Below are 20,221 nucleotides of genomic sequence, written 5' to 3'. Positions count from 1 at the left end.
GTTAAACTGTCTCTTGACTGCATTAGCTTTAATTTAAAATTGCAGATTTAATATATGACAGTCTGCTCCTTGTCCTGGTCACAGCTCCAGCTCCTTTCCCTGTGGAATTTTAACATTTTGAGACAGAAAATTATTATGATTGTAAGAACTCAGGCTTACATTTTGTGGGGGTGGGAGATGCTTTTGTGCTTTGAGCCAATGTGCTCACCTTTGTTCATTGCCAGGAGCAGGGAGTTATATTATGTATTACAGCAGGACTATACTAGAAAAATAATCACTGAAGAGTGTTTAATGAAAAAACCCTTATGCACCATTATCCAATTTACTATGTCCTTCTGGTTATGAGAAGAATATGTCATTCAGGAATGACATGGCTGCTTAAAAATTGGCCTTTTTTTTGAGGGGGTCCAGCACTATGATCTATTTAACAAAATCCTTCTGAAATTATGCTGTGCTTTATTACAGAAAGACCTCTTTTATTGTTGTCTGTGCTGAAATAATAGTCAGAAGAGTCCTGTGAAACTGCTCTGCATCATAACCTCAGTTATTCAGGGCATTGCTCTTCCCATGTCAAATGCAACTTATTTGGGCTTCCTGCATGTGAATAAAATGGATATCAACAGGCATATTTAGGAACTCTTTTTATTCCTGCCAGCTGAAAATGTTGTCTGTCACAAAAGGATTGGAAAGAAAGAAAAGCCAAACCCAGTTTCTAAGTGCTCAGTTGGAGCTGGGGAATAAGGAGGGTTAGAGCTATTCCTTCATTTATGCAGCCTACATGCTGTGTAAAAAGTAGAGCAGAATTTCACGCCTAGATCTCACAAATGAAATAATAGCTTTACAACTGCTTCATATTCTCACATTGGATTGTAACGCATATTTTTTAGTTGGTTTGCAGCCAACATGCGGCTGCCTTAACAATTTTCTTCTAAATCTTGATTATTCCAACATGTCTCTTGCTTTATGCATTAAAGAAAATGTGAAAGCAAAACAACTGGAAAAGAACACCATGTTCAGTGCACTGGTTCAAGTATCTTGGACATCTCTCACCTGACTGAGCAGTAAAGTCCCCTGTAGATTCACAGCATTCATGTACTCTGAGAATTATTTTATTTGTCATTAAATGCTCTCCACAACACTTCTTATACCACTTTTTGGACAGCAAATTATTTCTATTTGTAGTCCTGTAGCAATGAAAAGAAGCAAAGTGAATAATTGTTTTGAGCACAACTATGACTTGAATTTCCAGTTCTCAAATACTGACTCTCCTTGGACACATCATTCTCATTATCTGTTTTTTTTTCCATCATCTTTCCATTTTTTTGCCTTCTGTTTAACAAAATCTTTTGGAAGTGTATGAGTGACAAGGGCTTGTAGCTAATGAGGGATAATTAGGCATGCTTTAGAACTATGGGAAGGCTTAATTACATTACTGTGGATGTACAATAACCAATATATCATTGTCACGTAGTGGCAGGAGCTTATACAGCGAGACCAAGGAGTCTCTTTCTGTATAACTTCTGAGGCAAGATGTAAATTCTTGCCTTGGACTCAAGAAGTTTATCTAAGAAAGGACCGCAGGGTTTAATCCATTAAGATGATGCTGTCTCTGGTACATGAAGGGAAAAATTCCATGTCTTTGTTTTATTTTCAGGTAACTACACATTAAGAGTTGACTGTACCCCTCTTCTCTACAAACTGGTATATAATCTGACACAAGAGGTACAGAACCAGTCTATTTTTTCTGCCGTTCTAAGAATAAGTAAGGTCCAAGTTTATTTGATAAAACTGGATTATTGAATAATATCAGATTTATTTTATTGAAGTGCTGGAAGAATCTTGATCCCACCAAAATCAATAGCAAAACATCCCATCAGCAGTACACAGTCCATGTTCACAGTTCTCAGTATTCTTAAAAGGATCAAAATGTGTCACTGACATAAGTGGAATCTTATTTGAAATATATAGTAAATATAATAATAATAAAAGCAAGATGGTAAAACACTTAAGCAAGATCAATTCTCTAAAGTGATAAGCATTGAAGGAAGTAATTTTCACATTGGCTAGCTACCATTTTCTCTCTGTCTATTCCCCTAAATCTCCTCCGTATCTCACTGAGCCCCTGAAATATGTAATAAATATTAAAGGATAGAGAAGATTTTGTAACAGGGCTGCTGTATGGATTTGCATGATTACACATGGTCTAACCATGACTCCTTTACTTTCACCTCTCAGGATAAATTATTATAAGGCTGAAAGGTTGGGATCCATTAAAGCATGGAACTTTATTTGCCATATGAGGAATTAACCAGATTAGTCACCTCTCATGAGCCATTGCCACCATTCTCAGATGTGGATTCATCTCAATTAATAGCAGACAGCTCTGTCTGACTTAAACAATATTGGCTCCCTGTAAAAGTAGTGGGCAGGAATAGGTGCCTTTAGGATGAGATTCATTTGACCTGATGTGGCTGTCTACCTTTGTATGTACAAATTCAAACTATTTTTGCCCCTGATCTTGAGGGAACTCAGGTCTCTTGGTCCAGTGTAAAAATCTGCCCTGTAATGGCACTTTAGGCTGACTCCAGGTACCAGTCTCCTGTCCTGCCAGATGCATTCATCCCAAGTTATTTTCAAACCCAATATACTTACTACCTGAAACACCATGGTTTAGATCTGGGGAGGTTTATCTATGCTATTCCCATGATTTTCTTTTCTTTCCTACATGTTATTTTCCTATCAATTTTTTCTATCTTAATCATTCATCCTTGCAGAGGGAAGAAGCTGTGCTGTTTGAATATTAGCTCTGACACTTGGCACACTGAAGAGCATTCTCTTTTGTCGATAAAATTTTTGTGTCCTTAGTGCTGCAGGACCCTTGATAAAATAATTTACTTTCTGTCTGCAGTAAGCCACTAACTCAGGAAGACATTTTCTTGCAAAAGATAAACAAAGTTAAAAAAAAGTGCTGTGGGCTAAAAATAGTACCTCGCTCTTGATCTTAAGTCAACTATTGCTGGTTTAAGTAGAAAACTTCCATTAAAGTACCATGCTAAATATTTGAGACTGACTTTAAAAAAAAAGTCATATTCACTGTTATTTTAGCTTTTAACAGTAGAAACATGATGTAAACAATAGAAAACCTGGCAGCCTGACTCCTGATTATGCATGTCCAAAGGAAAGTTGTTTCTGTTCATATTAAGTCCAACATCCAGGTATCCAACCTCCAAAGATCTCTTTGCTCTTCTTGTTTTTTAGCAAGCCAGTTCTCACCAGACAGAAATGTAGTATGCACATGCAGTGTTTTCTTTCAGGGAGTTCTCATTTAAGTGTGGTCCTCAGCATACAGATGGGACATTTAGCCGTTGACTGTCTTTTTGGCCCTTCTTTACTGCCAGGGTTTAGACATTTGGTCACCACCAAACAGTGTCTGCAATAGTTCAATTCCTCTGTGATTATCACTGCTTCTTTTGCATTTATACTTAAGGAACTCTGAATCTTCCCTTGAGTTAGCAGGAGGCTTATGCTGATCCTAGATTTGGATCTAAGTCAGGGCAAATATTATATTTTACTATGCTCTCAGTGTTGTCTGAAAAAGCTGTCCAATGGTTTTTACATGACCAGAGCTGTCAGAATAACATCTTTGCCAGAGCATAGAGGACTTTTGCTCCCATATGTCAGAGTTCACCTTGCTCTTATTAATGTGCTGTTTTCACTTTAGCCCTAGGACTTGACCAAAGTACCCTGAAAATGACAGCAGCCAAGCAGTTATTTCACAAAGTTGTTATTTTCCTGCTAGCTGCTGACAGAATCTCAGAGGTCAGAGCTCTTTGGAATTTCAATTTGGAGTCTGTATATTTTTCAGTGCTGAATTTAAGTCTCAGCAATATGGTGGGACCATGTATTTATCTATGAACATTTATGCTTTGCATTTCAGAAAAAAATTTCCAATCCTCTGCACATCACAACCAATCTTGTATTTAAAATCATGTATTTATGAAAGGTTGTTTAAGTGTAGGGGGAGACCAGGGCTGGAGTCTTGATTTATTTTTACTCTGCCACAAATTTTCTAAGAACTTCGGTCAGCTTCTTTTACACTCCTTCATAGTTTTGCTGGCAGCATGATGACAGCACTAATACTTACCTTTTCCATCCTGGTTACAGAGTTTTTGGGTGTTTCTTTGAGGTAAGGGTGAGAACTATATTTGTACATACAGTGTGTTGCACAATGATTCTCCAGGCTTGAGTCTCCTTGGCACTGCTGTAATATGACTAGTTTGGACTTTTCCTTCCAGCACAATTATTTTGTACCTTTCCTACAGAGCAAGCAGTCAAGTTTTAGGTTTAGCCTTGTTGAGAGAATATTGCTGCTGTGCAGGGCAAACCTCCATAGGGTTGGGATTGTCATCTCCCCTTATCTGCTTAGAGGAAAGCAGCTGGAACATCCTGGTTTCTGGAGGAGTCCCATGGTATTATATTACTGTTGTGTGTGTACATGCACTCCAGGTAGCATCCTGAAGCTTTTAACCTTTCTTTCCTACTGTCTGTGGTTGGTTTCAAGTGCCTGTGAGATACTTTCTGTGGTTGGGATCCATAAATGTGTGTAAGTAAAGTGTACATTCACTTCCCTGCCTGCAGCAGCACTGCTGGTTGAGAACGATGCAGGGAGCTGCAAAGATCTCCTTTGATAATGAATCGAGTTAGAGGTACTTCCAATGAGATTATAATATTTCCCTCTCCAGATTTTAAGCCCTGATGAGGGTTATGAAAATAAGTCTCTTTTTGAGAGCTGGCTTGAGAAAGATCCCTCGACTGAAAATAATACCTATCCCAGGTACGTTGTTAATATGTTTGGGGTTCTTTCCCCCAGTATTTTAATCATATCATGGCATGGCTACTCACCAGAATTTTCCAAGATGTGCTATTTATGGCAGCAACACAAAAACTTTTAGAACACAAAAACTCTTAGAACAAGGTGACTCTCTAGCAATACCTTTTCTAATAAAATAAAATAAAATAAAATTTTATTCTTCTTTTTAATGATGGTGACGTTATTCCTACTGTGAAATGAAACCTCGCACTTTTTAAATGCCTTTTTATTAGTAGAAAAGCAATTTGGAAAGCAATCAAAAAAGCAGGGTGGAGAAGGAGTTCAAAACATAGCTTAGTCACCTACTAGATGAGATAAAATTGTCAGGATAAGCAAACACTCATTTGAAAGAAGCCGCCTAGAGCACTAATTAAAAAGCAATAATTAAAACACTTGTAATAATTATTCCTTGTTTATACAATGGATGTAAATGTATCACATTACAAAATTATATATTAGCGTATTAAAACTTCATATTTAAAAGTAGTACAACTCTAAAACACTCTTCCAGCCTGTGACTCAGAAAGACTAAATCTTACTCACAGCATGGCATTACTGACATAAGGTAAACAGAACTGCTCCTTTTTGTGAGTTGACCAATATGTCCTGCATGTTTCTGGCCCTGCTAAGATGCGTTTCTGGGTTAATTAGGCTCACTGAGATTTCGTCCTTTTGAAAAAGCTACCAGGTCTGATCTTTCCTGGTTGATGCAAATCGTTCCTTAGTTCCTTGCAGAAATGTACATTAACTTCAGCTGGAACAGAAGAAACTTTTTTTTTTCCAGCTGAGAAACACTAATTATTCACCAGGCCAGACATATAAACCTAGAACTTAACATCAAACGTAAATATTTGAAAATACTTAGAATATTACGTCTGCTTAGTGCCATTTTCTCGCCCCTGCCACGCCACACCTCCCCACCAGATGGCAGCAGTGGCCCGCAGGTGCCAAACGCCGAGCGTGCCTTTCGCAGTGGGAATTACTTATCCGTCTTGGATTCTGTCTTGGAATGTGCCAAATACACAAACACACCTGTCTTTACACATACTGCTGCCCGATTCGTATTAGTTTGGAAATAGATGATTGATGTTTTAAGACGGCAGAGACATGTCTGATACAATTTTATGGCTCCTGTGCTGAAGTGTTTGTATTTTTAATGTCATCACTACCATAATTAGGATTGCTACAATTAAAACATCTTCCTAGCAAAATTGGATACTGAATCAGAGTGTTGGAATAAAATCAGTGAAGTAATTAAGCTTGCCATTCATCTAGTCTTTGATCTTACCAGTGTCCCTTGATGTGCCCTTCAGAACTGACCTCAATTTCTCTGAGATATCTGCATTTTGCATAAATTACTACCATACTGTTCAGTAAGTGCTCTCACTGAGATGTTGTATTTTCTACATGCAGAATAAATAAACTGGGGTCAGGCAGTGATTTTGAAGCTTACTTCCAGCGACTGGGAATTGCATCAGGCAGAGCTCGTTACACCAAGAATAGGGTAAGTCTGACAGATTGCTTGAAGAAGTTTGATAGTGCTGAGCAGTCATCCTGTTAAAAGCATTTATTCATAATTAATAAAAAAGCTTCAAAGCATCTTTGACTGGTTTGTATATCAGTGACATTTCTTAATTTAGCAAGAAACCTAAATGTTTGGAGAATAAAACATGTTACAGTGATGTGTATATTCTATAGGATGTCAAGTACACAGAAAGGTATTTATAGAGTCTGATTGAAGGTGAGTAGTTTGTTCCACCATGCTATTTATAGTCCCCTTAATATACAAATCTTCCATAGTTGTGTTCAGAAACAGCTGCACAAGGTAAACAGGGGCTGTGATCAAGGACTTTTGCTATCCAAACCCCAAACTGTTTTCACTCTTGGAGAAGGCAATCTCTGCAAAGAAACTGAAGGCAGGTCTGTGTAGATAGAGTGAAGGAAACCTGCTCACTTAATCCTTTGCAACAGTGCATGGATTCAGATTGGTTTAATTTTTTAATAGGGAGACACAAAAATGAAGGATAGCAGATTGTGTTTTGTAGCAAATAGCTTTTTTGATTTGGAAACCATACAAAACATCAGAGTTATAAAGTGATCAATACATCTTTTAACTGCAGTCAGAATACAGGGCATTGACAAATTTGCTTGCTCTTTTCCAGAAAGCAGACAAATTCAGCAATTATCCTGTTTATCACACTGTGTATGAGACATTTGAGCTAGTGGAAAAATTTTATGACCCCACCTTCAAGAAGCAGCTAACAATTGCCCAGTTACGAGGCAAACTGGTTTATGATCTGGCAGATTCCCAGCTCATTCCATTCGACTGCAGAGATTACGGAGAAGCCTTAAAAGGATATAGCAACAGAATTTATAAATTGGCCAAGAAGCATGAAGAGCAGCTGAAACTTTACAAAGTATCATTTGGTGAGTAACAGCCACAAGACTATTTCTTAGGTGCATTAATTAGCATCCTGCAGGGACATGTTACATCTGTCATAGCTCTGCAAATGAATTCCTTACTTTCCTGTTTGAATTTTGCCATCACAGTAAAGAGCCTCTCATTTTTTTTTCTTAAACATAACACAGGTTTAACATTATTGTCTTGATGAGAGAGTTACAGCAATTTCCATGCATATTATTAATTACAGGCATTATTACAGTGCTCATGAACAGTCAAGGACCTCAAATGTAGGAAAAAGAGGTATCTCAGCTTGCTTCTCACTTCCTTGCTTAAAAAACAAGAGTAGTCAAATTGCCTGGGACTTGAGGGACATTTGAGGGTGTCCATTCCTCCTCAGCCTAAGACTTCATCTGACCCTGGGGAATTTCACCATCTCCTTCAGTGCCCGGTTGCCATTTTAGGCCACAGAAACACTTCTCCAGCTCTCCTGCATGAATACATCCATTTGCTGAGCACTTAAGCACATTGCTCTGGAGCACATAAAGCAGGTCTAAAGCAGCAGAGTGCTCTGGATCCCAGGCTGGGATAGCTTCCACAGACATTTTCTGTCTCACTCTCTCCCTTTTTCCTTCTTGCCCCGATCACTCCTTGTGTGTCTGCACCAAGGAGATTTTTCAGTCAGTCCTATTTCACTTGCTATCTGACAAACCTATGATTGAAAGACATAAACTATCTTTTGGAGATGCAGTCCTTGTTTAGGTTATGTGAAACATTAGAAGTAACTCAAATTGAACCCACATTTGGGGGAAGTTAAAAATGACATTTGAAACTTCATGTAAAGGTTTAGGTGAAAAATTCTTGACTATTTTGAAAAGATACCTTTTTTTTTTTTAAAAAGGCTGCTTGAGACAGAGGAAGCATTGTGTGATGGATCATCTGGTCTGAGATTTTTCAAAACACAAGGAGTTATTTCAATATGTTCTCATGTTCACTGCAGTATGTCTTGTAAGATCAAATCTATTTTTTTTGCAGTAGTAGAACATCTATCAAAATTTCTGTGAAATCATTTATTTTCATTGTTTGAGTTTCTATCTATCTTCAGATTAGAAGTTGTCCAAACTACCTCCTGACCAATGCATCTATTCTTGTTCCTAGAATCTCGAAGCAACCTTTTTTTTTAGCTTTTCACCCAAATAACACTGAAACCTCTCCTTAATAACTTTATAAATGTGTCACATTGACCATTTTTTAACAAGACATGTTTTTGAGTCTTTTCATTATTTTCATGGCTCTTCTCTAATGCCTGATGAATTTGAAATTATTTCTTGAACGGAGCTATAATTTCTAATTTTTTTTCTTATTCTGTTGCACCAGAGTACATTAAATAACATAGGGAGCTTTTACAATACTGTGCAAATTAAAGATTATTCCACTTGGCCTTTTCATAGAGTTGCTTATTGACAACACTGAATGTCAGAACACTGAATGTTAGAAAATTGTTGATTAAGCCTGAATAAATCATATAATTGTCCTTTATAATAATAGATTAAGGTTTTTATTTGCATTTGGATTCACATTTTAGCTGTTCCTCTGCAACAATGAAGGCTTGAAATCTTGTTTTCATAAAATATATGCTTTTAGTTATGTGCTATCAGGAAATAATGTTTTCAAGTGGGGGAAAAAAGAAACGTGATGTTTTCTAAAATAACCAACATTGACAACACTGAATACCTAGTCAGTACCAACACAAACTTTCTTCCATATTTTTGGATTATCTTTCTTTTTTTTTTTTTTTCCTCTCTCTTAAATCCCCTCCTACTGCTTCTGAAATATAATCTGTTGCTGTGATACAGCCATGATGTCAGCAGGGCAGAACTCTGCCCCCTGGCAAGCTTAGAGCTCTTGCCACAGGGTTGTGGACAAGTGTGAATTCTCACCCTCACAAGGTGATGTGCCTCTCTGAGCTGCAGTCCATAAACAGCTTGGATACATGAAATCTGTGCCTCCAATTTCATCAACTAAACAACAGTATCAACACAAGAACAAGCCAGTGTAGGCTTATGATGAATAAATAAGTTTGCTAGAAATAGAAGAGCAAATGAGACTGAAGAACAGCTTCCAATAGGAGCACTGGGCAACAGAAAACCTGTCACGTGAAATTGGGTGATAAATTTGTAAACAGTGAAGGGATAATAGTTGCCAACTGAGGACTGGATTTAGGAGATGATCTAATCTTATATATAATTTTCCTGTATGATTGAAGAGAGGATATTCTAGTTTAGCCAAAGTTTTCTGAAACTTGTAGGCAAAATATACAAGTTTTAAAATTTTCTTCTTTCTAATTGAGCTGAGTTTTGGTTGGGCCAGAAGTTAGCCTCGTAACATCCTCCTGTTATTTATTCCACAAAAATTACTTGTATAAATCAATACTTTTCCCAGGTCTGCATTAAATAGAGCCTTCTGCAAGAAAATCATCACAGCTGCTACTGCCATTAAAAGGAAGGCCTGCTGCTTCTCTAACAAAGCTATTCCACACGTCTCGGGCGTTGTGGCAGGGACAGGGTGAGAGAAAGCAGCAGCCATGCCTGCCAGGCTGGCTGCACAGTCAGGCCACCCCCTGGGGTGTGAGTGGCAGCACTGCAGGGCAGCATGGAGTGCCGTGGCAGAGACACCTCCTGTGCTGCAACTGCAGCGTGCAGCAAGCACAGCACCTGGCTGCTGTAACCTACTGTGTCTGTCACTGTGTGCCACCACAGCTGTGGCTTTTGTGCCTCACCTAGCACCGTTCAATGCACGTATCACACTCCTGTTGTGCTGTGAAAAGGACATCTTTCTCCTAGAGAGAAATCCTGCTGTTCTTCCACAGCCTCCTGGAACAACTGGTATTTTGGATGGAAATAAGGCTTTTTATACCTGAACGCTGCAGTGCATTTGTTAAACAGGAAACTGCAGAGCTCTTGGTTTGCAATGACAGCTAATTTTTCCTTGCAAGGCAGAGGGAAGATGTATAGTTGCGAAAGTTTTACCAAGCACTCTGCTTTACTGTTGGTCTCATTGCAAAAGGTATTTGCTAGCAGTGCAGCTCTTCAAAGTCTGCTCTAGGGAAACTAATCATTTATGTGATGACAACAAAATTAATGCTTTTTATGAGCAAGGTAAATGTATTTTTTTCTCACACTGGGCAACTGAAAGGTATATTTGGCTTAGTAAATACTATGAAGTTGTTCATGTATTCCTTCCATTCCTAGATCCTCTTTTTTCTGCTGTGGTGAACTTCTCAAAGGCTGCTGCTGAATTTCACAGGAGACTTGAACAAGTTGACAAGAAAGAGTAAGTTTGAAAAAAAGTTTTATATATATATATATATTTATATATATGTGTGTGTTTGTGTATGTGTGTGTATGTGTGTGTATGTATATATTTACATCTGCCTTAGGTACCCAGAGTGGCAGTTCTTTATTTCTTCTACTACGCAAGGAGTCTCTCTGATTAGTGTAGAACAGAGCCCTTGAACTCTGAGACAGGAAGTATCTGCTAAGATGAATTAGCAGGTATAGGAATGATTCCTGTGATTAATAGTATGAGTTGTACAGCTTATTACAAGTATCAGGTTGTCATTAAAATTACTGTAATACTTGAAAAGGCAGGTAGCAATGAAAGTTAAACCTGGACTGAGATCTCTCTTTAGACACTGACACTTGAGTATTGTAGGTGATGCCAGAATTTGTGCTTTCAGCACACTTCAAGGAGAGAGGATGATGCTTCAGAGTATCAGAGATATCTATATGATGCTTGCAATCCTAAGGGCCCTGCAGGATTCCTGTGCCCTCTGAGTGCAGTGACTGGAAGCCACATATGGTACCAGTTAGCTGTGTTTAGGCAGCTGAATCTAATCCTTGCTATGCTGCTATACAGACTAGAACAGAGCTATGGACACTTGGCTTGTGGGTGGACACCAAAATGCAGTTATCTTCATCTTGATGTAAACCTGTCTTCTTCTTCCCTCTGTTATGTGGTATCTTTCCAGTGTCATTTAATACCAAGCATGTATTACAAAGTTCCCCAGTTTATTTTGCATAGTGTGATATCTTACTGTTACGTTTTCTAACACACAAATACCAGTGCATTGATATAACATGGATTCAGTCACTCTGTTTGCAAAACCTCATCTTTTTTTGAGAACTGTAGACCACACTTGTCTTTCCTTTTTCTGTCAAAAAAGAGGAGTGTTTTAAGTGAAACTGGGAAGTCATGTTTCCCCACTGTGTGACATTGCTCTGTCTCCCTCTCCTGCAGTTCAGTTGCAGTGCGCATCATGAACGATCAGCTGATGTTGATAGAAAGAGCTTTCATTGATCCTCTGGGCCTGCCAGGAAGGAAGTTTTACAGGTGAGCCTAAAAGTTTCTTGACCTGCTGTCTAAAGCACTGCATATTTGTAGCTGACTGGTCAGTGGAATTGCTATATAGGTCTCACAGGAATTGCAGTTCAACACATTGCTTGAAGTGCAATCCAGTGAGTAGTGGACTTTTTTTATAACCCTTAAGGAGAACTCCTTGGTTACACCAGTCTTGTGGAGCCAAATTCCTCTTTTGGCTCTCTTTTTATTAGCTGTGGTTAAACCACAAGACCATCATACTCTGATTTTATTGTAGGTGTGCTGTACTACTGCTGCTACAATTTGCTCTTGTGAACCTGTGCAAAGTGAGGATTGAGTGGAGATTGAACTGTATAGAAAAGAAAGGTTAAAAGAGGGTAGACTAAAAGGGAGACAACGATGAGAACAGATGTGTAGTGAGGTGAGAGTCAGTTGAAGAGAGAAGCTGAGAAGGGAGAGCTTGGAGAGGGAGAGATTGCACAGGATAAAGGCCCATGCTGCAAGGTCCCATCTGTCCCAGCTTTGGCTGCTTCTCTAGGTGATCCAAAAAGCTTAAACCATTAAATGCTATATCACTTCTAGAAACACAGCTCTTTTATTGGGAATACCTGACAAGAAGCCAGCTTTCACTGTCAGGTGTGTTACTACCTCACTTTGCTCTCAGTATCCCCCTTTTCCTAATGACTGGATATATCTGACTCACTGATGGATGGCTTTCACATGGAGCCAGAAGTCCCTTAGGCAGGTAGAACTGAAAATCACACTTCCATCTTCCTAGGATAAACTGTCATTCGCACTTTTGGAAGAATTACGTAATTTCTTTCTGGCGTTCCTCTTGTTGGGTGTTAGGTATAATTTAGAGCTGTTAAGGTTTTTTAATTATTTTTTCTTATTTGCATTTATTATTGTAATTTTAATATTTTGTTTGATTTGGGAGGACACTTTCACGTGCTGTAAATGCACTTTGATACTTCATATTTATAATCAATTTAAGAGCAGATCTGCAGCTATTCATTATTTAGGAAAAAACCCCACACCAAAAAATAAGATCGATACTTTTCTGCAGTTCTGATCCAATATGATCACTTCTTGTCTGAAGAATTCATGCTTTTCTCAAGAATTCACCCATAGATTTTTTCCCCCCTCCTTTTAAATTCCTTTCCCAGATAAGTAATCTGCTGACCATGAATCATGCAGCTACTTAGTTGGTTCTGAGGTTTCTGTTCCATTTCTCATAACACACCTATAACTAGTTTTATTCCCTGTTCCAGATTGCCAAATTACTTTGACAGGTTTGTTGAGATCCCATTTTCAAAAAGAGTAACATGGTTTTGTTCCTAATTAGACAAATGCGTCATCTCTTCCAGAAGGCTACCTGACCTAAATCTGTGCCCTTTCCAATAGATTTTGCCCTTGGGACTGCTCCTGTGCTTTTAAAGTCCATTTTCCTATGTATTCACTAAGTTCTGCTCTTCCCAGGATTCACAGCTGCTCTATGTAGCACACATACAATGAACACAAAACCCTGTTAATAGTTTATTTAGTATAATTGTATTTTTCTTCTTTCCCCACAGACATGTCATCTTTGCACCAAGCAGCCACAACAAATATGCAGGAGAATCCTTCCCAGGAATCTATGATGCCATGTTTGATATTGAAAGCAAAGCTGATCAGCATGAAGCCTGGGAAGAAGTGAAGAGGCAGATTTCCATCGCAGCTTTCACTGTGCAGGCAGCAGCAGAAACACTGAAGGAAGTAGCATAAGATGATGACTTTGCAAACTCACCCAGCAGAGTCTGGCATGCAGAGTAGTCAGGCTACTGCAGTGGCACAGTCTCCCTGACTGCCAGTCTTATCCAAGTTTCTGACTTGCAAATGCATGCATAGGTACTGGTAGGGTGAGCAGTGCTCTGTGTGTCAGAGAACTCCTGAGCTAAGAATTACTGCATCTCTGGTACTGACAGACCTGTAGCTTTATGAACAGCCCTGGCTGGAAGAACATTTGGGTCTGGTGAGAGCAGGAAGCAGGAACAATCAGTTTCTGGTTAAAATGTTCTGAGAGATCTGCCAACTTTGAGGACCCAATGTTTTGGATGTACGATTACAAAAACGATTATTTGCCAAGCTACCTGCAAATTTTGTCCATAGCAGTGATGAGGAGCACACATTTTGAGATAAAAAATGTAACAATTGACCTGTCCATTTGTCTTGTTCTGATAATTAGTTTTATAATATAAGACAGCAAAGGCATCTCTGTGTTTCAGAATCTATTCTGCAGGCCTGGTGAATGCTCTTTATACTGATTTACTTTCTTTTCCTGAAAATAAAAAAGTGGTCCCCTTGCTGATTTCCAAAGCAGTACACTGCCATTCTTGATAATCAGGAAAAACAGCTGTTTCTATGCAGAAATCCGAAAGCATGTTCTCAAGTAGAACATGTAGTGCATATCCATCCCTCTGAAAGTCACTATGCATCTCCCTCCTTTATTTGCACTTTGGAAAATAAAGGTTTTGGTGGGTAACCAAAAGCTGACCTCCCTGCTTTTTTTGGCACTTCTCTAGTTCCAAACCCAGGGCAGCTTTCATTCAATTTTTTTTCTCAGGCAACCTGTTTTACATTTTTCCCATCTGAAGGAGCTGGAGGGCATTGTTGCTATTGGCATGGGACATAATTCTGTCTTCAAGTAAGACCTGAAGAATGTTTCCCATCAGGAGCTGATTTTACATTCAAAGAGGAACAGAAATGCAAGAGAAGGGCAATTGTACAAAACTGTCTAATTTGTTAAAAAAAAATAAATTAAAAAATAACTTAATGTTTCATTTGCCCTTTAGACGTAATTCTCATCTACATGCTTTAAAACCAATAAAATTGCTAGAAATTTACTGAATCACATTCCATCTTGTGGGAATGGACACTAACCAACTTCTTCTCTTATGTAAAATATACTACAGTTTTTCTCACAACCATAAATTGCACCAGGCTGTGGGAATAAAATCCTCTTTGTTTTATGGCGAACGTAACAGATGTGGTACTAAAAAGGACAGAATTAGAGAACCAGGACAGAGGAGCTGTTCTCATCTCAGATGCCTTGAATTCAAACAAGGGAACCAGAAATTACTTCCTGTGGGAAGTTGTTTTGGAGGATATCTGCCACCAAGAAGAGAGACTTTCACTGGTACCACTTCCAATAAGCCTCCATGAAAGACAAAGAACTGTGTACTTGTGGATGTTGCTCTCATAATTTATTGTTCAATTGCTTTTCACAAATAAAGACTTAGGCACGTGAGGAGGAAATTACACTTCCACAGTCCATGCTTTACCTCTTCTGTTGGAAATGGAATGCAAAACTGACCTTGCCAGCACACACAGAGACAGGAGTAGTTGATGCTGGGGCACAGAAGAAGCGATTCTCTGCCTCTGCCCTGGGGAGGCTCCAACATGACAGGGATATGTTGTAGCAAGTCCAGAGGAGGCCACAAAGATGACCAGAGAGCTGGAGGATCTCTCCCATGAGGACAAGACTGAGACAGCTGGGATTGTTCAGCCCAGGAAAGGGAAGGTTCTGGAGAAATCTTATTTACAGCCTTCCAGTATCTAAAGGAGCTACAAGAAGGCTGGAGAGAGACTGTTTACAGGGTATGTAGTGATAGAACAAGGGGGAATGGCTTCAAACTAGAAGAGGCTGGGTTTAGAGTAGCAGAAATTCTTTACCATTAGGGTGGTGAGGCACTGGCACAGGTTGCCCAGAGAAGCTATGAATGCCCTGTCCCTAGAAATGTCCAAAGGCAGGCTGGACAGAACTTTGAGCAGTCTGGTCTAGTAAAAAGGTGTCCCGGCCCATGGCAGGGGTATTGGAAGTAGAGGATTTTTAGGGTCCCTTCCAACCCAAACCATCCTATGATCCTATGAACAGTGACTACATTTTCATTGTTCTCTTTACTTCTACCTAACTGGGGACACTCAGTAAGTTCATGTCCACATCTGTAGCTGAAGTTATTGCTTAAGGATATTTTGCAAATGGTGACTGGTACATAACTGCACTGTTGGTTTTTTTTTCCCCTTTTTCCAAATCATGCACCCTTCCTGCTCCATCATAACTTTACATTCATTAATTGACATGGCCAGTATTGAATGTGCCCTCAAGGGAGGGTTAGGATATCTAGATGGTGGAACAAAAGCCATTCATGCCTCTTCCTTGTGGGCAGCAGTCAACTTTGGATCTGTCAGTGCTTGCTGCTGTAGGATCATCAGAGTATAAGGCAAACAAGGAGTTTCCACATAGAAAGGAATTATTTGATGGAACTTGCTTCCTTCTTCATTTATAGAAGTATCTTTAACAGTCTAAACCACTGAACAAATGTTTCACCAGTAAACAAACTCTTTCACTGGAAACTAGCCTTCGAGGTTCTGTACTATTACCTTGTTGCTGCAAAAGAACACAATCTCTTTTTGTTTCCCTGTGCAGTTTGAAGCTGTAAGAATAAATTACATCTCAAAACAGGCTGAATGCACAGCTGGCATTGATCGCTTTGTTCCTCTTCTCAACTTAATTGATAACTCTGTGTGAATGTGAGATTCATCATGACCAGCTACATCCTGAGAAGTATACAAAATACCTTAAATCTATTTCCATTCCTGCCTATAAAGTTCTAGTGATGGAGAGTGATATCTAGGCCCTTATAAATAAGGAAACCAAACTACTTATAAATGGCTCATACTAATTGATTTCCACAAAATCCCATATTCTCGGTGTTGAAAAGATCAGTTACTCAGGGCTCTAATTGCCTTTCCTTCCTCAATGAGTAGAATTTTATGTTCTACAGATAAGCAAACAAGCCACTGCTGCTGTCACCCAGTCTAAAGTATAGCTCTGCCTGCCCAGAATTCCAAAGCGTGGGAAGGGGATTTTTCAGACTCTCTTTATAAATGGATAACACTGGGTCATCTACTCTGTCCTTCCCTAATTTCATTTGCACAGTTCCTTCACACAGCTTGGCTGAAGCAATCAGTGAATCCTACTGCTGGGAGAAACAGCCCAGAGTGGGGCTGCAAAATTTGGCAAAATTGAACTTGGATGAACCAAGTATCACTTGGATATTTGGGTCGTCATTTGTCTCTTTAGAAAAGCAGTTTCAAAAGGACAGTGCCAGGAGTTTATTTCAGCTTAGAGGCAAACCTTTTAGCAGGACCTACTGCATTAGTACAAGAGGTAAGTTTTAAACTGGAGAAGGGTCAATTTACATTAGACAAAAAATTTTTACAATGCAGGTGGGGAAACACTGGAACAAAATGCCCCATCCCTGGAAACATTCAGGATGAGGATTCTGCACAACCTGATCTAGTTGAAGATATCCCTGTCCATGGCAGTGGGGTTGGACTAGTTGGCCTTTAAAGGTCCCTTCCAACCCAAAGCTTTGATTCATCCTATGATTCAGATTCTCTGATGGTAAAAATACCTTTGGTTTGCCTGTGGAAAGAAATCCATAACACTGGGTGCTGAAATTTCCAGGTCACCCTATGTCAAACTCATCCAGGAACCTTTCTTTGCAGCTGGTATAAACTGGACATACTCAGCATGACCTGTTTTTCATCTCTATAAATTCTTCTAGTTTCACTCATGGGATTTCAGTATACAGTTAACAGCTGAATGATGGTGAACCTCATGAACTTCCCTATTGCAGAGCAGAGAAGATTACACCAATTAAATGAAATACCGAAATCTTGCTTCTGCTGTTCTGAGCAGAACCAAAGTGCTCTGTTCCTCACTGAGCAACACCTGCTCACAGAAAGTGTCCTCAGAGACACCAGTAGGAGCTGAATTAAGCGAGCAGTCTTTTTTAAGGTAAAAGATTGTTCCATTACACTGCTGAGACTTGTGCCAGTTAGAATCTGTGAAGTCAAGGATGCTCCTCTCAGCATCAACATAGTGTTTCCTGATGGATCCTGCACCTTTAAACATCATCTTCAGCTTGGGGAGCTCAAATAATCTAGGAGGAGGAGTAAGAGTGCTTTGTTAGGCACCTCATGCAGGAGGGGCTGGACCTGGTTTAAATAAACTCCAAACATGCTCCAGCCTTTCACTAAGGGAAGGAACAGGAGAGGCAATAATAGAAAAGCATTTCACAGGAGGGTGTCAGATAAGAATAGACTTGCTAAGTTTACATGGCACCTTCCCCAGATGTGCTTTGCTAGCTTGCTGACAGTGCAGCTGACGTATTCCTGATGCTGCCATCCACATTACTTCCAAACTTGGCTGTACTTTCAGAAGGAAACCCAAGTCACAGTTGCTGGACACAGCAACTGTTGTGACAGCACACCCTTATGTAACACATAAGAAGCAGGACTTCAGGCAGAGGAAACATGGTCAGCTGCAAACACTCAGCACTGAAAGATTTAGATCTCTCTGTGGTCATCCATCCCTTCAGATATTCCTGGAACCAACATCCCCCTACTGAAGCACTGCTTTTGTTTCCTCAGCTCCGTCTCCCAAGCCATATTTCCACACTCTCTGCCAGAGCCTGCATGCCTGGGCACCTCCTGCCTGCACTAAAGCTCTCTTCAGCCTGCAGCACACCCCAAATTATCCTGGCACTATCCTCACAGGAGTGTGAGCACTGACAGCAGTTGCAGAAGAGTCAAACACATCCTGCCACTCTTATTACAGGCAGAAAGAAACACACTTCTGAAGTAAAGGCAGGTTCATGGTATGCTTGAAATCTTAACTGTGTGATCAATGATTAGTCCCTATTATTAAAGAAAAATAACAAAGGATACTACAAACCTTTCGATAACAAAGCAGTTAAAAGTATTTTTGAGCTGTTTTGTCTTCCTGGCACCTCCAGTACCCAGAAGTGCCCCTTCTCCAAACATCCCATGTCTGTGGTCCTCTATACCACATCCCATGTCCCCAGTTTCCAAGGCCTCTGCTTGTATCCCTCTGCAACACGGCACTAGAATCAGAAATATGTTGATCTACACAGTAGACCTGCTTTTTTTAGTAGTTATATTAAAAATATGGCTACACCAAGCAACTACAGAACGGGAAACAAGGTAAACCAAGTAAGACAATAGACACCTGGCCAGGAGAAAACTTTTAACAGCCAAACAAGCCAGAACAAAGCTGCAGGCAGGTTAAGAGAAGTTCAGACAAAGCAAGCCTGGCAGGTTCTGCAACCCTGCAGAGCTGTAATGAAGCTTCTGCCATGCTATCAGCCATGGGGATCCTGTGTTCACTGAACTATCAGCAGAGATTGGCACTCAGGGACTACTTGGGGGAGGTCTCAAATTTTTGAAAAAACAACCATTAATAACAGCTACTTACCCATATTCATGTACACACTTAGCATCCAGTCCTGGTAAACCTGAGAAATAAATGAAATGAACCCAGCTTTTCTTTCTCTATTTTCAAACCACCTGTACTCCCCTAATTCAGCCTGACTGGACTTTGGTTTTGCAAGTATCATTCTTGACATCTGCAGTCTGATAAAATAGCACCTACCTGAGGACCAGGTATTTATACAGGACTCAGAGTGCAAATGCAGGACTTGGCCCTTGCCTCTCAGGCAGCATTACACTGTTTTGTATTAAAACACAATTACCAGAATATGGAGAAGCTCTGCCAAAATCTGTCAGCTTTCTCACAGCTACTGCTCAGTCTGCAAAAAATTGTACTTCGAAATTCAGTGAAGAACACCTGCAATGGATGGAGGAAAAGGGAGGATGTACAGTGCTGCAGATTGCAACATACTCCTTAATAGCTATGCTTATTGAAGTACCCTTATGGGACAGTTTAAGGTAAAACATATGTGCATTTTATAACACAACTGTGAAATTCAAAAACTCATTAAAATTACACGTGGTTTAGCTTAAGAATTATGCACTCAGCATTTGGGTATTGCCACTCAACCACACAAGCTTTTTGCCACTTTTCATTGTACAAGTCCCAACCATACCCAAGTCTTCAGGCAATGTGCATTAATACAACTGTAAATAAAAAATGCAACAAATTGAATTGGCTGTGTCATAGGGTAAGATGTTGAGGAGAAATAACAGCAAAAGAAGAAATGCTGACCAATGCCATGGTGCTCACATAGCAAAGAGGTGAACCCTTACAGATATGTAAGAAAGCTATGAAACATTGTCAAGTTTAGCAGCTGGGAGTTGTTGCTTTGTATTAACCTTAGCATGTTTTCCCTGAATTATTTCCCTATGAATGTGTGACTATCTTTCTCTTAAAAGCTTATTTTCAACTACATTTCAATACCTTTCATTCATTTAACCAGTTTCTCTTCTTTACAGCTGTTAATTGCTCCTGGAAAGCACAAGCGTCCCAGTGAAGTAAAACTCTGGTAACAGACGAGCTGACAAGCTTCCAGTTCACAAAGCTGCAGTTAAAGAACTTACACTACCTCTTTATTGTAGATTTTGCTCATGAGTAGACACTCCAAATGTTAACTGCTTTCACTGTGTGCAGAACAATTAAAATTTGGGTTATTTATGTATATAACAATATAACCTGATTACAAGGCATTCCCCTGAAAAAAGCCCTAAATTAAGTCCCTTGGGGTATA

General features: G+C 39.5%; 1 protein-coding gene across 2 annotated transcripts in view; it reads left to right on the top strand.

The window, feature by feature from the left end:
- The window catches only part of NAALAD2 (N-acetylated alpha-linked acidic dipeptidase 2), a 29,795-nt gene extending 15,617 nt beyond the window's left edge, over positions 1-14,178 (top strand). The window contains exons 13-19 of one of the 2 annotated variants that reach the window (XM_085065250.1): positions 1,655-1,722; positions 4,743-4,834; positions 6,284-6,374; positions 7,033-7,297; positions 10,523-10,604; positions 11,571-11,663; positions 13,226-14,178. In XM_085065250.1, coding sequence (XP_084921376.1) covers positions 1,655-1,722; positions 4,743-4,834; positions 6,284-6,374; positions 7,033-7,297; positions 10,523-10,604; positions 11,571-11,663; positions 13,226-13,415 — 881 coding nt within the window. In that variant the 3' untranslated portion in view covers positions 13,416-14,178. The remainder of the gene's footprint in view (positions 1-1,654; positions 1,723-4,742; positions 4,835-6,283; positions 6,375-7,032; positions 7,298-10,522; positions 10,605-11,570; positions 11,664-13,225) is intronic. The other variant, XM_085065257.1, reaches the window with a different exon arrangement.
- Positions 14,179-20,221: the final 6,043 nt, after the last annotated feature.

The sequence above is a fragment of the Lichenostomus cassidix genome, chromosome 1 (genome assembly GCF_008360975.1).
Source record: "Lichenostomus cassidix isolate B80296 chromosome 1, HeHo_3.0, whole genome shotgun sequence".
In the NCBI taxonomy this organism is placed as follows: Eukaryota; Metazoa; Chordata; class Aves; order Passeriformes; family Meliphagidae; genus Lichenostomus; species Lichenostomus cassidix.
This window is presented reverse-complemented; position numbering and strand designations above follow the sequence as displayed.